Here is a 16,347-nt window from a genome sequence, read left to right on the forward strand (position 1 = left end):
AGCACTGGTGTTTGCCAGTGTTGGGCCAGGGAACATGCCAGGGCTTTGTCCTCCCTTGAACATGGGCCTCCTACAGCAAGCCGTGTGTGTGTGTGTGTGTGTGTGTGTGTGTGTTTGTGTGGTAGGGAGGGGTGTGCTCTAATAGGCTCAGGAGTTGGACCTGAGGATTGCAATGTGGAATCAAGGCCTGAGACCTGGGGGAGCAGTGGTGGAGGAAGCAGCCTGCTAGGGGACAGAGGACCACACCCTCAGGAGGGAGGGAGAGACAGGGAGTTCCCCGGGGCCAGGTGGGGGTGGGGCTCCACTCCAGAGCAGGCTTCCAGGCGAGCTGGGGTCAGGGGTGTGGGGTGGGGAGGTCCCTGTGCCTCCTCAGGTGCTGACCTGTGAGGGAGGAAGGAGCTCGGGCTGCAGACCCTCCTGGGCCTCCGTGTCTCAGGCTGCATAAGGACATCATCATGATCATGACAGGGGAACAAACAATGGCAGACTGTATGCCAGTCGTATCCTACCTGCCTCTCCCCGGAACGCAGAAAGTGCAAGTGTTAGTCGCTCAGTTGTGTCCGATTCTGTGACCCCATGGATTGTAGCCTGCCAGGCTCCTCTATCCATGAAATTCTCTAAGAATACTGGAGAGGGTTGCTACTCCCTTCTCCAGGTGATCTTCCTGACCCATGGATCAAACCCAGGTCTCCTGCATTGCAGGCAGATTCTTTACTGCCCGAGTCACCAGGTAAGGCCTCAACAGGCCAGCACCTCCCAGTCTTCAGGAAAACCAAGAATGGTTTCCTGCCACAAGCGATGAACGCCCCTCTCCTTGCTTCCACGGGATGAAGCCCTCAGAGGCCCAGAGACCTTGCCATCTCCTACTCTGCAGGCTGTGCTACACCGTGACCCCCCACCTGTTACCTCTGCTGGGAGTACCAGGCTTTCAGGCTCCTGACTCATCCTCCAAGGCACAACTTTTCCTGACTGCTGCAAACAGACTCAATCCCCCCTCATCTGCCCCCACCCCCGGCCCGCCTCTATTGCATCACGTGGAGTTGCCTGTTTACCTCCACACTGGAAACTTCCTGAGGGCAGGGTTTGGACTCTGTTCTCCTCTGTAGCCACTAGGCTCAAGGACTCAACACATGTTTGCTGAACAAATTAATTTGTTTTCAGTTAACGAGCTCTTTAGGGCTCTAGCTTCCTCCTAATTACGAAGCAGGAAGTTTCCTTTTTTTCCATAACGATCCATCTTTGGGGAATGATGGCAGAACTTCAACTTCGGCAAGAAGAAGGCAATCAAACTAGACCCCTGGCACACGTTTGTATTTGAAAGAAAGAAAACATGCAGGCTCAGTGAGGTCCAGTTTAAACAAAACACGTGTATATTAAAAGCTTCACATTAAATATACATTATCATACAGTTCATCACACAGAATTAGATCTTTACAGGACACTTTCAGCAGGAGGTGGTGGTCACAAGGCTCCTGGCAGTGACACAACAGCCCCGAGGAGAAGGGGAGAGACTGGGGGCTGTCCATGCCCAGGGGGTGCCTGAGAGGGTCTTTGTGGGGTTCTGGAAGGTTCTCCTGCATCTGGGCTCTGGGTTGTGCTCGTTCCACTGGACAACTTGCCCCATTTGTCTCTGTCAGTAATCGCTGGTGGAAGGTAAAAGACGTGGCAGCTTGCTGGATGACCATCTGATCCCGCCAGGACCCTTCACGGGCATCAGTGGGCCAACTCTAATCGCCAGCCTGCCCTGTCTGCCCGTTTCTGCAGGCACTGTCCTTGGGGTCTGTGAGAGCACATGGTAAGCCTGGCTGGCTGTCCCTGCTGGGCCCTTGATCAAGTGACATCAGCTGCTGCCCTGAGCGTGTATTGGAGAGCTGATCAGAGCTCGGTGTTCTGAATCTTAAAAAGGCAATCTCCTGGGCCTGTGACTGCAGAAGCAGAGCATCCACCAAGGGCTCCACCTGTTGATTCCCAGGCCCCTGCTGGAAGTTACATCAAGATGGCCCTCTGCCTGCCCACCAGAGCCGCTCTGGGAGGGGAGGCACAGCTCAGCTGGGATTGGTCCAGCCTTCGGAAGAGGGGCCTTTTCACCTCTTTCTTTGGAAGCGCTGCTCTGTGAGCCTGTCTCCTGACAGGCAGGTGGGCCCTCTCTCCCCACAAAGCCTCCTTTCTTTCTGGGCCGCCATCTTGTTCTGGAGGGGCTGCCCAAAAGGCCTTGACTCCTTGGTGCTCAAGGACATTACTGCTGAAGTGGTTGGGGCATTATGGTCAATAATGAAGCCAGCAATGGAGGGAAAGAAAAGGGGAAAAAAACCCCAACAGTCCTGTGGCTCTGAGCAACGCAGCCTGTTAGGGGTTGGAGGCTGTGCTCTGAGACAAAATGCTGAGGCGGGATATTGTGTGGCAGGGAGCTTTTTTTTCCCTCTAAGAAATCCAGCTCATTTTCCCCCTCATTAATTGGCAGCAGATGAAAAAAATAAAAAAGCCAAAACAAAACCCAAACCAACGCCAATAACCTGAATGTGAGTGTTTCTGAAAGGGAAAAGCTGTTTCAATTGTTAGATGTCCAAGAAAACATGAATACACGCCGCCAGAGGAAATGGTCACAATTAGAGGAAGAAGAGGGAGAGGTTCATAAAATTAAGGAAAAAAATTCCTTTTAGTGGCTCCCATCCTGTAAACTGGCTCCTCTGCCGACCTCAGTCCCCAAGGGGAGCTGGAGGTTGGGCCTCCCAGGGAAACTTCAGGAAGATGGAGGCAGGGCCCAGGAATCCCTTAAAAGAGTAAAGGCAAGAACAGAGGGTGAAGCAGCCTTGTTTTCCCTCAGACCATGGGGCAGAGCCTTTTCTGAGGAGAAGTCTGTTCAGTGAGAATGGTTGTGGGCTCCTGTACTACCTGACCTGTGGTTCTGAGGAAGGGCCCTGTAGGAAATCTGGATTTGCTGGTGGAGGAAGGGCTACTGTGAGGTTCATCCCAACGGCCTACTCTGCGGGCTACCTCCCCTGTCTCCAATCTCTAACTGGGTCCTAGGGATCCACTCTCCTTTGGCACCTCTGTTTGGACAAGTGCCAACACTTCACTCATTTTCTCACTCACTAGGAAAAAAAAAAAAAAGAGGAAAGCGTGAATCACTTTAGGTACTGTAGCCTCAAAGGATGTTTTGGAAACAGCAAAGGAAAGGTCAGCATTGAGGTGTTGGAGACTAGGCCCAGGTCACAGGCAATGAGGCAACCATGAGGTGGATGGACCTGTGAGATTCATGGATGGGAGGGGCTGGGGCTGCCTGGACTGAGACAAGGACTCAGGAGACTGACCTGATTGGCTGAACTGGGCAGGAAGCAGATGCGAAGGGAACAGCTTTAGCCATAGCCTGCTAAAATCCACCAGACACCTAAAGGGACACGGCTGGCTTCTAGTCCTGCTTTGCACTGGCTTAACGGGCAGCCAGGGCAAGTCCTCTCCTCTCATGAGGCCTCCATCTCCTATCTGAACAGTGAGTCGGGAGCATCTCAAAGGCCTGGCAGGGCTGGTGATGTTCAAGCTGAATTCAGCCCCCTCCTACTGGGGACGATGGTGACCAGACTTCCATTCCTCTTAGCCCACTGGCAGGCAGGATGACATGGGTTTGGTGAAAGTGCTGAAACTCGTGATGTATCTGGACCCCTCATACCTCCTTCAGTAGGTGAAAGCCATGCCTTTCATGCTATTCCATGAGCTTCTTTTGTTTCTTCCATTGCATTTAACTGTGGTATGGGGGTGGGTGGGTTGGAGGAAAAGGAAAGTTAAGAGTAACTGAGTGTCTGCTGTCGAGAAGGATCCAGCTCCTGTGAAGGGCAGGGGCAAGATGGCGGTGGAGTGTGGGTGTGGGTGCAGGTGTTCCTATCTGTGTGGAGGTAGTGCAGATGACCAAGAGGGCTCCATGTCCCCCGAGAGGTCAGGATTTGCCTTCCTCCAGGAGCAAGGTGACAGCAAGAGACAAAGAACTGGCTCAAGAGTTTCCTCTGCTTGTGGACTGTGTGAACTTGGACAAATCACTCTCCTTCTCTGAGCTTCCCTTTCCCCACATGTGAGTGCTCATGGGGCAGCACTGACCCCAGTTAATGGTGAGAGCACTTTATAGACCCCTGGGTGCTGTGCACCTGCGGGGTTAACACAGACTTGCCATCACAGGGTGGCTGTATGCAGAAGAGGGAGCGTGGATCCTGGGTCAACATTTGAGGCTACCACTGCTGGAGCCTGAATGCCCCTTCTTGTAGGGTGACTCTCAAGGGGGCAAAGAAAACCCCTCTGCCCTGAGCTGGGGGCTCTGCCTCCTTCCCATGTGCCCAGAGGAGTTGCACCTTGCTCTGGGAACGAAACTCGCAGGTAAGGACTTGCCCCCCTCACTGCAATATATTAAAAAAAAAAAAGGGATAAGAATATATATTAAATGACTATTTTATTTACACACCCTATTCATAAATAATTGAATCCTTTTTTGACTGCACAATGATCCCTTGGAGATCTCCTAATGATTACACTGAGTGACTAGAAGTGGATTAGTGGGCTTACATCTGTGTGTGGTCGTGTTCTTCCACCAATATGCTCTCTCACACACACACACACACACACACACACACTGACACGCACACACCCGAAGGAAGGTGGGACTCCGGGGCCTTCTGGGCTCTTAAAACACCAGCACTCGGCTCCCAGCACCAGGGGGGCCCCGGTGGGAAAAATTGCGGCCCGGTACACAGGTGTGAATTCCTGACGGCTGGAGAACAAAGAGCCGCGACCCGGGAGCTGCCGCCCCCGCCCCTCGGAGCTGCTCTCCTTTGTTCATCCTGGAAGGCATCTCTTTGGATTTGCAAATATTTTAATTCACAGAAACTCGAGGAGGGGGTTGGGGGGTGGGGGCTGGGGTGGCGCACTGGCTGTCCTTCAGTCTGTATCCAGGCCTTCTCCAGCCCCCCGCGAGTGGCGACAGCATTCTAAGACATGCAGTGGTGTGCTAGTACCATACACACGACACAAACTGGACACGGCTGGCAACAGCGGCCGGGGGCCACCGGCTCCACGTCTGCGCCCCGGCTCGGCGGGGCGGGGCTCACAGGGTCCGCACAGCCACGGGGTAGAGGAGGGACAAGTGCTCGGCGCCTTTGATGGGCAGCTTCCTGGTGGTGTAGTAGTGGATGACCTCTGGGACACTGTCGAACGGGGGGCTGTTCTGACCCAGGACGTATTTCTCTTTGGTTTTGGCCAGTTTCATGTGCATGAAGCCCTGGTTGCTCCTGTGAACAAAGCGCAGAGGTTGTTAGGATCCGCAGAATGAGGAAGGCCGAGGTCGCCACGCTGCTCGGGAGGAGGGAGGGGGTGGGAGGGCCGAGGGTCCCTCAGGAGAGCAGTTCCCCGAGAGCCTCTCGCTTCTGCTCCGAACCAGTTTGTCATGAATTCACACTGATTACCCGAGAGAGCTCTCCCTCTGGCCAACCTCCTGTTGAGGTGTGGAAGACTCCTTGCTGCCTGGGACAGACAAGAAACAGCCCTGAGCTGCCCCCCTCCCAGCCAGGAATGGGGCCCAGGCCCAGCTGAAATGTGGCCTCACCCGAGAGCCCCTCAATCCTAGCAGCAGACACGGCTGCAGGAGAGTCGTCAAAACTCAGAAGATTTGAGGGACTTCCTCAGGAAAACAAGCAAACCCCCAAACTTGGCTCCTCTCCCTATTACTGTGCAGAGAATTTAAGCCTTGCCTGGCAGGCACAGTGCTTAAATCCCCAATGCCCTGACAAGTGGGCAGGGCAGCGTTAGCACCCCCAGTTTACAGTGTGGCAGGATGACAGGTGAATTGTTTCCAAAAAACATGCTCTCCCTTCAGTAATAGGGAACTGTCAGCAGGAAGGGGCTGCCCAGCCTGAGACTACATTTCCCAGCCTCCCTTGCACCCACTGCTGTCATGTGACTAGTTGTAGCCAATGGAATGTGGGGAGAACGTGTGCTCCCCAGCTTTGCCCCAACACTGGCAGTCTCCTCTTGGTTCTTCCTCTCTCTGCTCAGTAAACCCTGCCTGCCTCCTCCAAGGCCCAGCCTGAATGTCTCCTCCGCCAGGAAGTCTTCCAAGTTCCCACTGGCAGAGCGCTTTCCTTCCTCCAACTGCACCGAGGATATAATGCCTCCATCAGCACTTGCCTTCCTGAACTGTAATTACTTATCCATCTTCTCGATTCCCTTGGGAGCTCCAGAGCAGGGTGCAGGCTCTGTGCCCACCGTGCTTGGCATCTGCTGAAACGGGCAGTGGGTGGGTTCCTCGGAGATCAAAGCAGAGCCCTGAGCCTGTGACATGCATGCTGGGTGGGGCGCCGCTTCCGCCTGGCCCAAGTGGACTTCTCCCACCTCCCACTGAGGACTCTGACCACATCGGGTCACTAACCCCCAGTCAACCCACCTTTGCTCAGACTGCCCTTTCTCTGCTCACTCAGCTCCAAGCCTGGCCTAGCCACCACACCTGTGGGTGCCTGGTTTCCAAAACACAGTCCAAATTTACTGTGTCACTTAGTGAGAAAGCTGGGGCTCTGACCTCCTGCGCCTTCTCCAGAGCCCATCCTTTGTGAGCAGCCCTAGGGGCCGGCTTCCAGGAGACCAAGCCCATCCCAGGCGAGGCCGAGAGCGCTGTGTGGACACAGGTGTGCAGCCTCCAGCCCTTCTGAGCTTTGGTTCTCGTTTCAGCTGCTCCCACATCTCTTCCATCCAGGACTGGGTTCTCCTCCCTTACTGGTGCCTGCTCTATTAATGCATCAATTTGGACTCCAGGACCATTTTCAAATGGGCAGAGCAAATGCTTAATGAAGTGCAGGCACTGAGTAATACATCTGCTCATAATAATGTATTTAGAGATGTCACCCTCAGCTTAAAGGAAATCGTTCGGAGAGCAATTATGTTTCAAGAGAGAATAATTCCTGTAAAGAACTGAAATCTAAATCAAGATTTTTTAAGGCTGACAATGTTCTAATTACAGAGCCCGTGGCAAGCTTTGCTCCTCAGTGAAGGGTCATTTCACTGGAGAATTGCCTCATCTGAGAAGCAGGAGGCGCACTTGCTTAAGCCGGTGCACGCTTTAAAATACGAGCAACTCCCTCTGAGCCCAAGACTCAGCTACCTGCTACCCACCTCCGTGGAGAGACGGCAAATCTGTGCTGGCCTAGAAGAGTCTGTAACTGCTTGAATTCAGGGCCGAAATTGTATGGCTAATAAAACTGGGGACAGTTAAGAAGCCTTGTAGTCTTGGAGGCCACGTGCTCAGTTTTACCTGGAGAAGGGGTGGGTGGGTATGGGGGCAACAGGGCTGGAGCAGAGGTGAGTGACCTGGGTGGGTGGGTGTGGCCTCAGACATGTCATGCCCTCTGCCTGGGTGATATTTTGGGCTTTACAGCTGGTGCTGCAAAGCACAGGATGTGTTAGATCTCAACAACTAGCTGTGAGCTGGCCTGAACGCCAAAGCTTTCATGGCATTGTGGGTATGAGGTCGCTAGGGGAACTGATTTAGTATCTAAGGAGGTTAAAGAAAATAACTCATATGGGTTAACAGGATATTTTCACACCAGTTGTTGTGAAAACATTCAGTGAGGGAAGTGGGCAGGGATGCTGGCAACAGGACAGAGCCAGAGAAGGAAGCTGAAGCTCCTCTGTTCCCAGATCGAAGGCTCTCAAGGTCACCACATACTAGGAACTCCACACTGATGTCTCCATCTCAACAGACATGGGCAGGCACTGGGACCTCCCTGCAGTCCTTCCTGACTCTCCAGGCCACTGGTTTTTCCTCTGATGCTGGTATTTCAGTACATACTGGTTTATAACCCTGAGCTGGGCTATGCTGAGGGGGTGGGCGGTCACAAAGTTCAGAGCTCAAGGCAGAGAACTCAGGCCTGTGACCCTGGAATCCAGGGCCTGACTATCCCCCGCAGAGGGAGAAAGGCCCACGAGCTGGCCCTCAGGCTGGAGTTCTTGCAGGAACGGCCCTTCCCCTTGGGCTCATGCACTGCACCCTCTGGTTCTCTGGATCTCAGGCTCTCCTTGGGCCCTACTGGGCTCTGTCTCTACCCACACTGGACCCATGGGAAGGCTAACTGCATGGCCTCTGAGGGCGCTTCTAGACTTAAGGTCCTAGATTCCACGTCTATGAGCATAATCTGCTGCCCATGAGGTGAGGGCTTCCTGTAGGAAGGGATCAAGTCAGCCTCATGCCCCCTACACTGCTGCTCTTGGCCGCCAGTCCCACCCTCACAGGGCGCTGGCCTGGATGGCTCTCCGGGCTGATATTTCCTGGGCACTTCCTGTGAGCCAGGCCATGTGCTCAGCACTGAAGCTCCAGACAGGAGGTAGCTGACTGGGGGTCACGTAGCCATCAGCTGCTGTTGCTTCCCTCCCTGGGGGCCCTTCCCAGAACCCATGCTCCTGACCTCAGCGCCGTGAGCTCCAAGAGAGGGCCCAACCTAGCCCCCAACACTCCCCATGAGGCCAGCCGGGGGGCGGGTGAGAGACATCAGACTCTGAGCAGGTGACTTCTTGACTGCCAGCCTCAGTTCCCATGGCACCCACCCTGCCGGTAACAGTGGATGAGAGCAGCACAGGGGCTGGCAGTAAATAGCCATCCTGGGGACCAGGGATGGTGTGTCCTGACCGGTGGAGTCCCCAGCCACGGAGGGACCATCATAGAGTTGGTGGGCCCCGAGAGGTGAGCGGGGCTTTCTTTCTGAGACAATCTGTCAAATCCCAACTTAACACAAATGATGGGCAGAGCCTTGTCAACACACACCCAGGTGTGCTGCAGTGATATATCCTGATCGGTCACAAGGTCCCTACGAGTGAGATGCCACCTAACGACAGCTGAAGATTTAAAAACAGCTGCCAGGGATGATTTTAATAACTGCCAACTCAGAGGAGGAAATCCAGCACAAGATTAAAATTTTTGGAGAATGGAGGGTACATCGGATACCCAGCATGCACAGGGATGTGTGGGGCTTTAGGAGCAAGAAGTAGCCTAGGGACCATGCATCCAGGGCCGGGTTCCAGGCCTGGCCACCTCCCTGTCATGGCTTCTGAGAAAGCATGGGTCCCCGGGGAGCTCAGACAGGCTGCCACCTCCTGCCAAGCTCCTGCGTCAGTCCTGTCTCCTTTGATAGGACATTCTGCGAGAGCTAAGTCACAATTAGGGGTGTCTCCAGCGGGTGACCTGTCTAATGAGTCTTGTAAGGCTGGTGGAGGCTGGGGATGCTGGGGCTGTCAGGGTGTTCAGATCGCTCATTACCATCACAAAAAGCACCTCCTTGTAACCGGGATTATCAAACGTGCCTGGCGCGTCAGGCCTAATAACAGGCCCCACCTCGTCTCATAATCATGGGCTTTAATAAAACATCACTCAGCCCGCAGCTGCTGGCCCGAGCAGGGTGCGAGGCCTCACCTCACGCTTTTAGACCTAATTGCTTGATGCATATTTCATGAAGAATCTTGGGTAATAGTTATGTTAAATCGCTTCTTTTCATGATGAAATGACTTAAAAAATACTTGATATAATATTTATGTGGGAGAAGTCGAGGAAATTGTCCTTTGGGATTAGTGTGTAGGACCTGGTTACAGGAATCCATGCTCAGAGGTGTGATCTCAGGTCTACCTCTTTTGAAAGGTAGTTGGGGAGCTGCTCTCTTCACAGAGATGCTCCAGCACATTGTCCCTCAGCTCAAGACCATCCAGGGCTGTCCTTGGGACCCTGCAGAATAAAGGCTCAACCCCACCGTGCACCGAGCTGCTGCTACCGGCTATCTCATTTAAGCCTGCAGCAAGGCTGACACTTTGCTTGGTGTAACTACCGTTGTTGACAGATGGGGAAACCAAGGCTGAAGGAGGCTGTGTGCCTCCATGGGCACCTTGGGGCTCACACGACAGGTACTTCCTGTGGCAATGCTGCCTCCACAAGCAGATGGCTCTGATTCAGCACATCTGCTCTCTGACCTCCAGGGAGATGTCTACAGAGAAGACGTTTTTCCTCCTCATCACACCTCTGAGCAAGCCTCTCCAGAAACACTCGTGAGTGTCTGCAGAGAAGCATGCTCCAAGGAACTGCTGTGGGAGAAACCACCCAGACCTCCAGTGATGGGGGCCTTCAGGGGAAAGGCACTGGAGTGACATCTCCTGAGGACTTTGCCCGTGCAGGCTGACCCTGCACAAGCTTTGAACTTCCCTCTTGGGGCCTGGGAGCCTGGCAGAGCAAATGTGTGCAACGTGATTGCCACTGCTGCCCTTGGTTGGTGACTGGACCAACCTGTGGCTTCACAAAGAAGCTGGGAGGGCTGACATTATCTGCAAGAACCCCAAGGGCCAGAGGGAGAAGCAATCTGCCTGAATCGCAGGGAGAGGACACCAGGGCTTTCTGAGTCCTTACAGCCATGTGGTGGGGTTCTCCAGCTGTGCCATGCATGGGTGGGGGGCATGAAGGCCCCTTCTAGCTGAGACGTTCTAGGGGTCGAGGGAGCTGGGGGAAGGGGTTTACAAGGTCACACGCCTTCTGAAATCACCTTCATGGGGACAAGCCAAAGACACATGCACCAAGTTATAGAGCACAAACATCTAAATGTGAACACCGCTGAGCCAAATGACTTGATTTACAACCAAATAATCAGACTTTCAATAAATGCATTGGTAGCGACTAGCCTCCCCAAGAAGCCCAGGCATTTCTCAAGCTCTATGTTGGCGGCTCAGGGTGAGATCTTCAGTAAATCACGATGAAAAGCCACCTCCAGGGGGAAGCAGCGGAGAAGGCAATGGCACCCCACTCCAGTATTCTCGCCTGGAAAATCCCATGGACGGAGAAGTCTGGTGGGCTGCAGTCCATGGGGTCGCTAAGAGTCGGACACGACTGAGCGACTTCACTTTCACTTTTCACTTTCATGCATCGGAGAAGGAAATGGCAACCCACTCCAGTATTCTTGCCTGGAGAATCCCAGGGACGGGGGAGCCTGGTGGGCTGCCGTCTATGGTGTTGCACAGAGTTGGACACGACTGAAGCGACTTAGCAGCAGCAGCAGGGGGAAGGAGAGCTGGCCGATGCCTTTTGCAGCAAGGGTTGTTTTGTGCCACAAAATGCAGCAGGTGGGTCAGAACGAACCCATCGGGGGCAATTTTCTCAGGAGTAGACTAACAAAGTGTCAGACAGGAGGATTGCAATGATCCAGACAGCTGAGGAAGTGAGCCTCCCATCGCTGGAGGTGTGTGACTGGGAGGGTAATGATGCTTGATGACTTTTGTAATTCCACTGGTCGGTGTCCCTACATAGGCTTCAGCAAGAGCACACGAAAACTACAAGGGGAGATGTGCATGCAGAGCGAAGGGTGACATGTGAAATGTTTCAGAGCTTTAGGAAGAGGAAAGAGGACTTTCCTAGGAATACGAAGACCCTTTTGTGTTTGAAGCACATGGGGTTGATGGTGATGGCTGGACTGAAGTCAGATGCCTGGGTCCAAACTCTGATCCCACTTATGTCATTGGCTGGGCAGGTCCCCTCTCCCTGGGCCTCAGCATGCTTGTCTGGAAAAGGTAGAGGGGGCTCCTCCAGCGCTGAAGTTCTCAAGCCAGTGCGAGACGCCACAGGGGCGTGGGAGCTGCGCCAGCACTGCCAGCAGGACTGGCATACTCACACAGGGATAGCCAGATCCCCGGCCTGGGGACGACACAGCGGCAAAAGCAGGCTTTTTAGCATCTGTGCCAATGGGATGGACAGAAAGCATTCAGGCCTGGGGTGTCTCCTTCTACAGGACAAGCCCCTCCCTACCCATACTCTCCTTGGGGCACTGATTATCAGTGGGGCAAGTTTACCTCCTTCCTGGGGACACTTGACAATGTCTGGAGACAGGGGAGCCGCTGGCATCTCTAGGTGGAGGTCAAGCATGCTGCAGAGGACAGAGCCACAGCATAGAGTAACCCAGCCCAAACTTCAACAGCGGCCACTCACGGGTCACCAGTGCCTCAAATCCTTCATGTGTGAAGTGGGACTAACAAGAATAGATGTGAGGCAGAAGCAAGAATGTGTCTGTGAAGGAAGCAAGAACACCTGATAAAGGTTAGTTGTCCGGCTCCTCATTCAAGGGCTGAAGACGTGGCACAGAATTTGCCAAAGGGATGCAGAGGCTCCAGGCTGTTTGCAAGGACCAAGCCCCCCCAACCCCCTGTCACTCCAACCAGCAGGTGCAGGGGGAACATGAAGCACCTGAAGGCGGGTCCAGAACAGGGGTCGGGCAGGTGCTGGACAAAGGCAGTTGTTGAGGCAAGCACTAGCTGCTGCGGAGAAGACTTGGAGGGCACAGTGGTTTTCATAGGCAAAAGGGGAGCTGGAAACCTGAGGCCGAGCCAGGTGATGAGGAGAGGGAGATGAGGGGAGCACTCCGGGGTGAGGAAGGTCAGACGACGGCAAAGGGATCACTGCCTGCAGGTCCAGAGGGACCCAGACCTGGACTGAGTCTCCCAGGTCTGAGAATCTCCCAGACTGCCACTTCTGAGCTGTGCCTCTCTGATCCTCAGTTTCCTCACTGGAGCTTTCACTGCCCACGCGTAAGGACTGTCCTGAGGTCCCAGCTGGGTGGGGCATGGCTTCGTTTGCACCCACACACTGCAGGAGCCCTCGTAGAAGGTGCTGCCCGGGCTGAGCACTAAGTGTGTCCCCGCTCTGCCTGGTCTGCCGTTCGTGGCCGTGTTGGCGACAGGCCCACCTCCTCCAGCAGGGCAGCCTGCCTGGCTGAAGTGGGAGGTCTGGGTTCTGGCCCCAGCTCTGTCATCAGATGACAATGGGCATGGTGTTTACATCCCTGAGATAAATTTTCCCAAACATCGAGTGGTATTTCTCAACACTCTCAAAAGCTCATTGTTACACACCGGGGTCCACGTGAAAACAGAATGGGAATGATGAGGAAAGAGCCTTCTCTCCTTAAAAAATCCTGGTCTAAGGCAGTACTGTTGGTATTGCTTTGCAGTCAACGTTTCTGATGGACACCAGACACCAAGCAGAGGCTTTTGAGGCCATGTCTTTCCCTGATTTATTTTAGAGATGACATGAGACCCAGAAAGGGGTGGAGGTTTGCTCCCATTCTCCAGTGAACCCAAAATAACCCCCACCTTGTGCCATCAGCCATAGGGCACTGCCCGTAGCCTCTGTGTGCTCTGAGAAGCCAGTGATGCTGTACAAGGTGCAGGGTGGAGGCGGGCATGCAGGGAGGGGGAGAGACAGCAATCCACCTACACCCCAGTTCTCACCTTCGTCCTTAAAGCGCGGTGCTTACCCTCATTATCCTACGGACCCAACTCCTTTCCTGGTGGGGCTTTCCTCGCTAACTGAGCAACTGATTCATTAGCACAGCAAAGAAGGGGACTTGCCCACAAAGCATCTGATCCAACTGACAGTTTTACTTAAAAAAAACAAAAACAAGTAAAGAAGGAAAATCCAGAAGGGTCTTTAAAAACTGCAGACTAAAACAGATCTATTTGCTCAGCAGCCCTGCCTCTAAGCTGAGGATCCATTCTTTCTCCCTGGAATTTCAAAGGCACACACTTGACTCTAAGCCAAAGTGGCCCTGGCCAAAAGCCTTTTGCAAATCATGTGAGAGACAGTGATCGGTGGTTTTCAGTGGAAAAGCTCCCAATAAGCCTTGGGGATCTGGGCCACAGTCTCTTCATCTGTGAAATGGGGAGATCTTTATGACATTCCCTAACCTCACTGAAAGCAAGGGAAAAGAGCCCTGAGCAGGAAGTCGAGACCTGGTCCCACCCCTGGTTCTCGCCCTCTTGGGCCTTGGTTTTCCCATCTACACAACAAAGGGAGAGGCTGAGGTGATCACTGAGGTCCCACAAACTTCTAAACCTTTGAAACTTAGCACATAGAAGATGCTCACACCATGCAATCAGGAAAGAATGACTTCAGATATTAAACAAAACGATTGACCTTCACTGCAGATGCCCCAAGAGTTCCAGGGCTGAAGAGAAGTGCAGGTTTCTCAAACACAGAGTTTCTTCAAATGTGCCCCGGAATGCCTACATCAAGGTCCCCAGGGATTTTGCTAAGCCTGTGGCTTCCTGGGCTTCTCTGGAACTAGAATCAGCCTTTAACACGCTCTTCAAGAGATTCTGATGCACATTCAAGTTTGAGAACCACCATTCTAGTCCTTATCTGGTGATGCAAAGTCCACATTCACATCTCACATCCAGCATTTTCTTTTTGCTCACCCACAGCGCTGGGCTAGCTCACTCCTTACAGGGACAACCTTTTTCAACCTTTGATGGCTCTCCCCATGAGAAAGTCCTTCTACGTTCTGAGCTGAATTGTGACTTAGCACAGCCCTGCAGGCCACAGCTGCTCCACCTGCCCTGGGAAGGCTCGCCTGAAGAGCGGGGTGAAGAGCAGGTACAGACCTGAGGCTGCTCCTCTCTCCAGCTGTCCTCAGAGGGCAGAAGCTCCTATCCTTTCCCATTCTGGTCCCCCCTGTTGCTCACAATCTCTCACATGCTGGGGCTGCAACTGGACAGTGTCGCCCGTGGGTCTATCCCACTTGGCCGTTAGTCCCGCTGTCTGGACATGATTCAACCACCACATGCACACCCCAAGCCTTCGCTGAACTTCCTTCTGCGGTCTACTGACCTCCAGAGTCCACTCTGTCTTCCTCCTCCTCCTGATCCCAAAAGACAGGATCTCATTGGCTTTAGAGTGTTAGTGGGTCAGACAACATGCACCTCTTGACCCAAACCAAAAAGGGTACCAGCCCAAGAACACAAAGAAGCAAATGCCCACTGGCTGTAGCCACACTTGGAAGGTTTGCAAATGTAATTTTGAAAGGTCACTGTCAGCCCTTCGTAATTTGGGCTCTGGAGGGTGAGTCCTCTCATGTTGGGCATCCATTCTGGCAGCTTCTTGACAACCTCTGTCCACAGGGTAGAGCGTTCTCTCAAAATTAAATCGCTGGCTCTTTGCTCCCTAATGAAATTGATTTCTGCCTTGATACACAACAAAGCTTTCATTTTATTATTTGGCTAGGGTTTGATCACATTAATTACGGTTTTTTTTCAGCATGGCTGCAAGTAATTGAGTTCCCAAAAGTGACTGACTATTGGAACTGATGGCTTTTTAAAAGCATAACTACCACAGAAGTGAAACGGTCAACTCTCATTTTGTCACAGAAGATTTCTGGGCGGTAAGATTGGAACAATTCAGGACAGGAAGAAGCATTTTTCTGGTTTGAAAATCTGAACTCAAAATGGGATTATGCTCACATTTGACTGTTTTTGAGATGCGGGTGTGCTCGGCACATAGTACCTCATGCATTTGCTGCCTCAGTGGTTTGATCATCACTTGTGTCAGAACTCATAAATTGCCCCAAGTTTTTAATCATTGTTATTGGCATAAGTCGACCTACCTTAGAGGATACGCTGTGGAAGCCTCTTCAAATCAGTTTCTAACACCAGGTACCAGGGATTGCAAAGTGCCTACCTGGCACTGTGTAAATGCGTTTTCCCCCGGGAGGCTGTGTTCAGCCAGGCCGGGCTATACACCTTAGTGTCAGGTGGAAATGATGAGCACACAGCTACTCTGAGCAAGTTGAGGGGTGGGAAAGAATTGTGCAAGAGAGAAAGGGCCAGAAATGCAGAAAGCTGCGGGGAGAGAGAAAGAGAGCTGACCAGGACTCCAGAGTTTATAAGGCGCATCTTTGTCCACCTGGGCCAAATGTTTAGTCGCCTTGGCCAAGGGGGGCTGACATGGTGGGGACAACTGCAAACTCAAGTTGGCACCACAGGGAGAGGGGACACTGCAGAGACCTCTCCTGTAATGCCAAACCTAATTGTCCTTCTCTCTTGCTGTTACTTCCCAATACGTTATCATCCTTCTAGGCCCTGCTCACACGCCACCTCCTCCAGGAAGCCTTCCAAGATGCCACCAGTCAGACTCACTTTCTTCTTCCCTTATTTATTCCCTGCCACACTTCCCTCCACCACAGCCCTCACCTATTCTTGTCCCTCTGTCTCCCTATCCAGCTGGAGGCCTGGTGCCCAGCGGGAATGCAGCAGTGACACCTAGGCTGCTGACCTGTCATCCCTGCCCTGAAAGGCTGTGCTGAGAATGTGACAGGCTGATCCCCAAACTGCCTGGAGCTGTGAGCAGCATGTGGATTTTCAAAAGGAAAATAGCAAAAAAAAAAAAAAAAAAGTTCTAATTAAAGCATCTGTAATAAGCCAGCTTTGCCAAAACCAATTGTTTCTTATATTCCTCCTGGGTGAAGCGATCCTTTTTTTAAAAAAGGCATTAATGGTGGCAGAAAGCACCCTAGGCTGGAAGGAGGTCGC

The 16,347-nt window shown here is 52.9% G+C and overlaps 1 protein-coding gene across 1 annotated transcript in view; it reads right to left on the minus strand.

Annotated features, from left to right (window-relative positions):
* Positions 1–1,511: 1,511 nt before the first annotated feature.
* SHB (SH2 domain containing adaptor protein B) overlaps positions 1,512–16,347 on the minus strand; it is a 139,115-nt gene continuing 124,279 nt past the window's right edge. The window contains exon 6 of the mRNA XM_055578585.1: positions 1,512–5,270. Coding sequence (XP_055434560.1) covers positions 5,087–5,270 — 184 coding nt within the window. The 3' untranslated portion in view covers positions 1,512–5,086. The remainder of the gene's footprint in view (positions 5,271–16,347) is intronic.

The sequence above is a fragment of the Bubalus kerabau genome, chromosome 4, assembly GCF_029407905.1.
Source record: "Bubalus kerabau isolate K-KA32 ecotype Philippines breed swamp buffalo chromosome 4, PCC_UOA_SB_1v2, whole genome shotgun sequence".
Classification (NCBI taxonomy): Eukaryota; Metazoa; Chordata; class Mammalia; order Artiodactyla; family Bovidae; genus Bubalus; species Bubalus kerabau.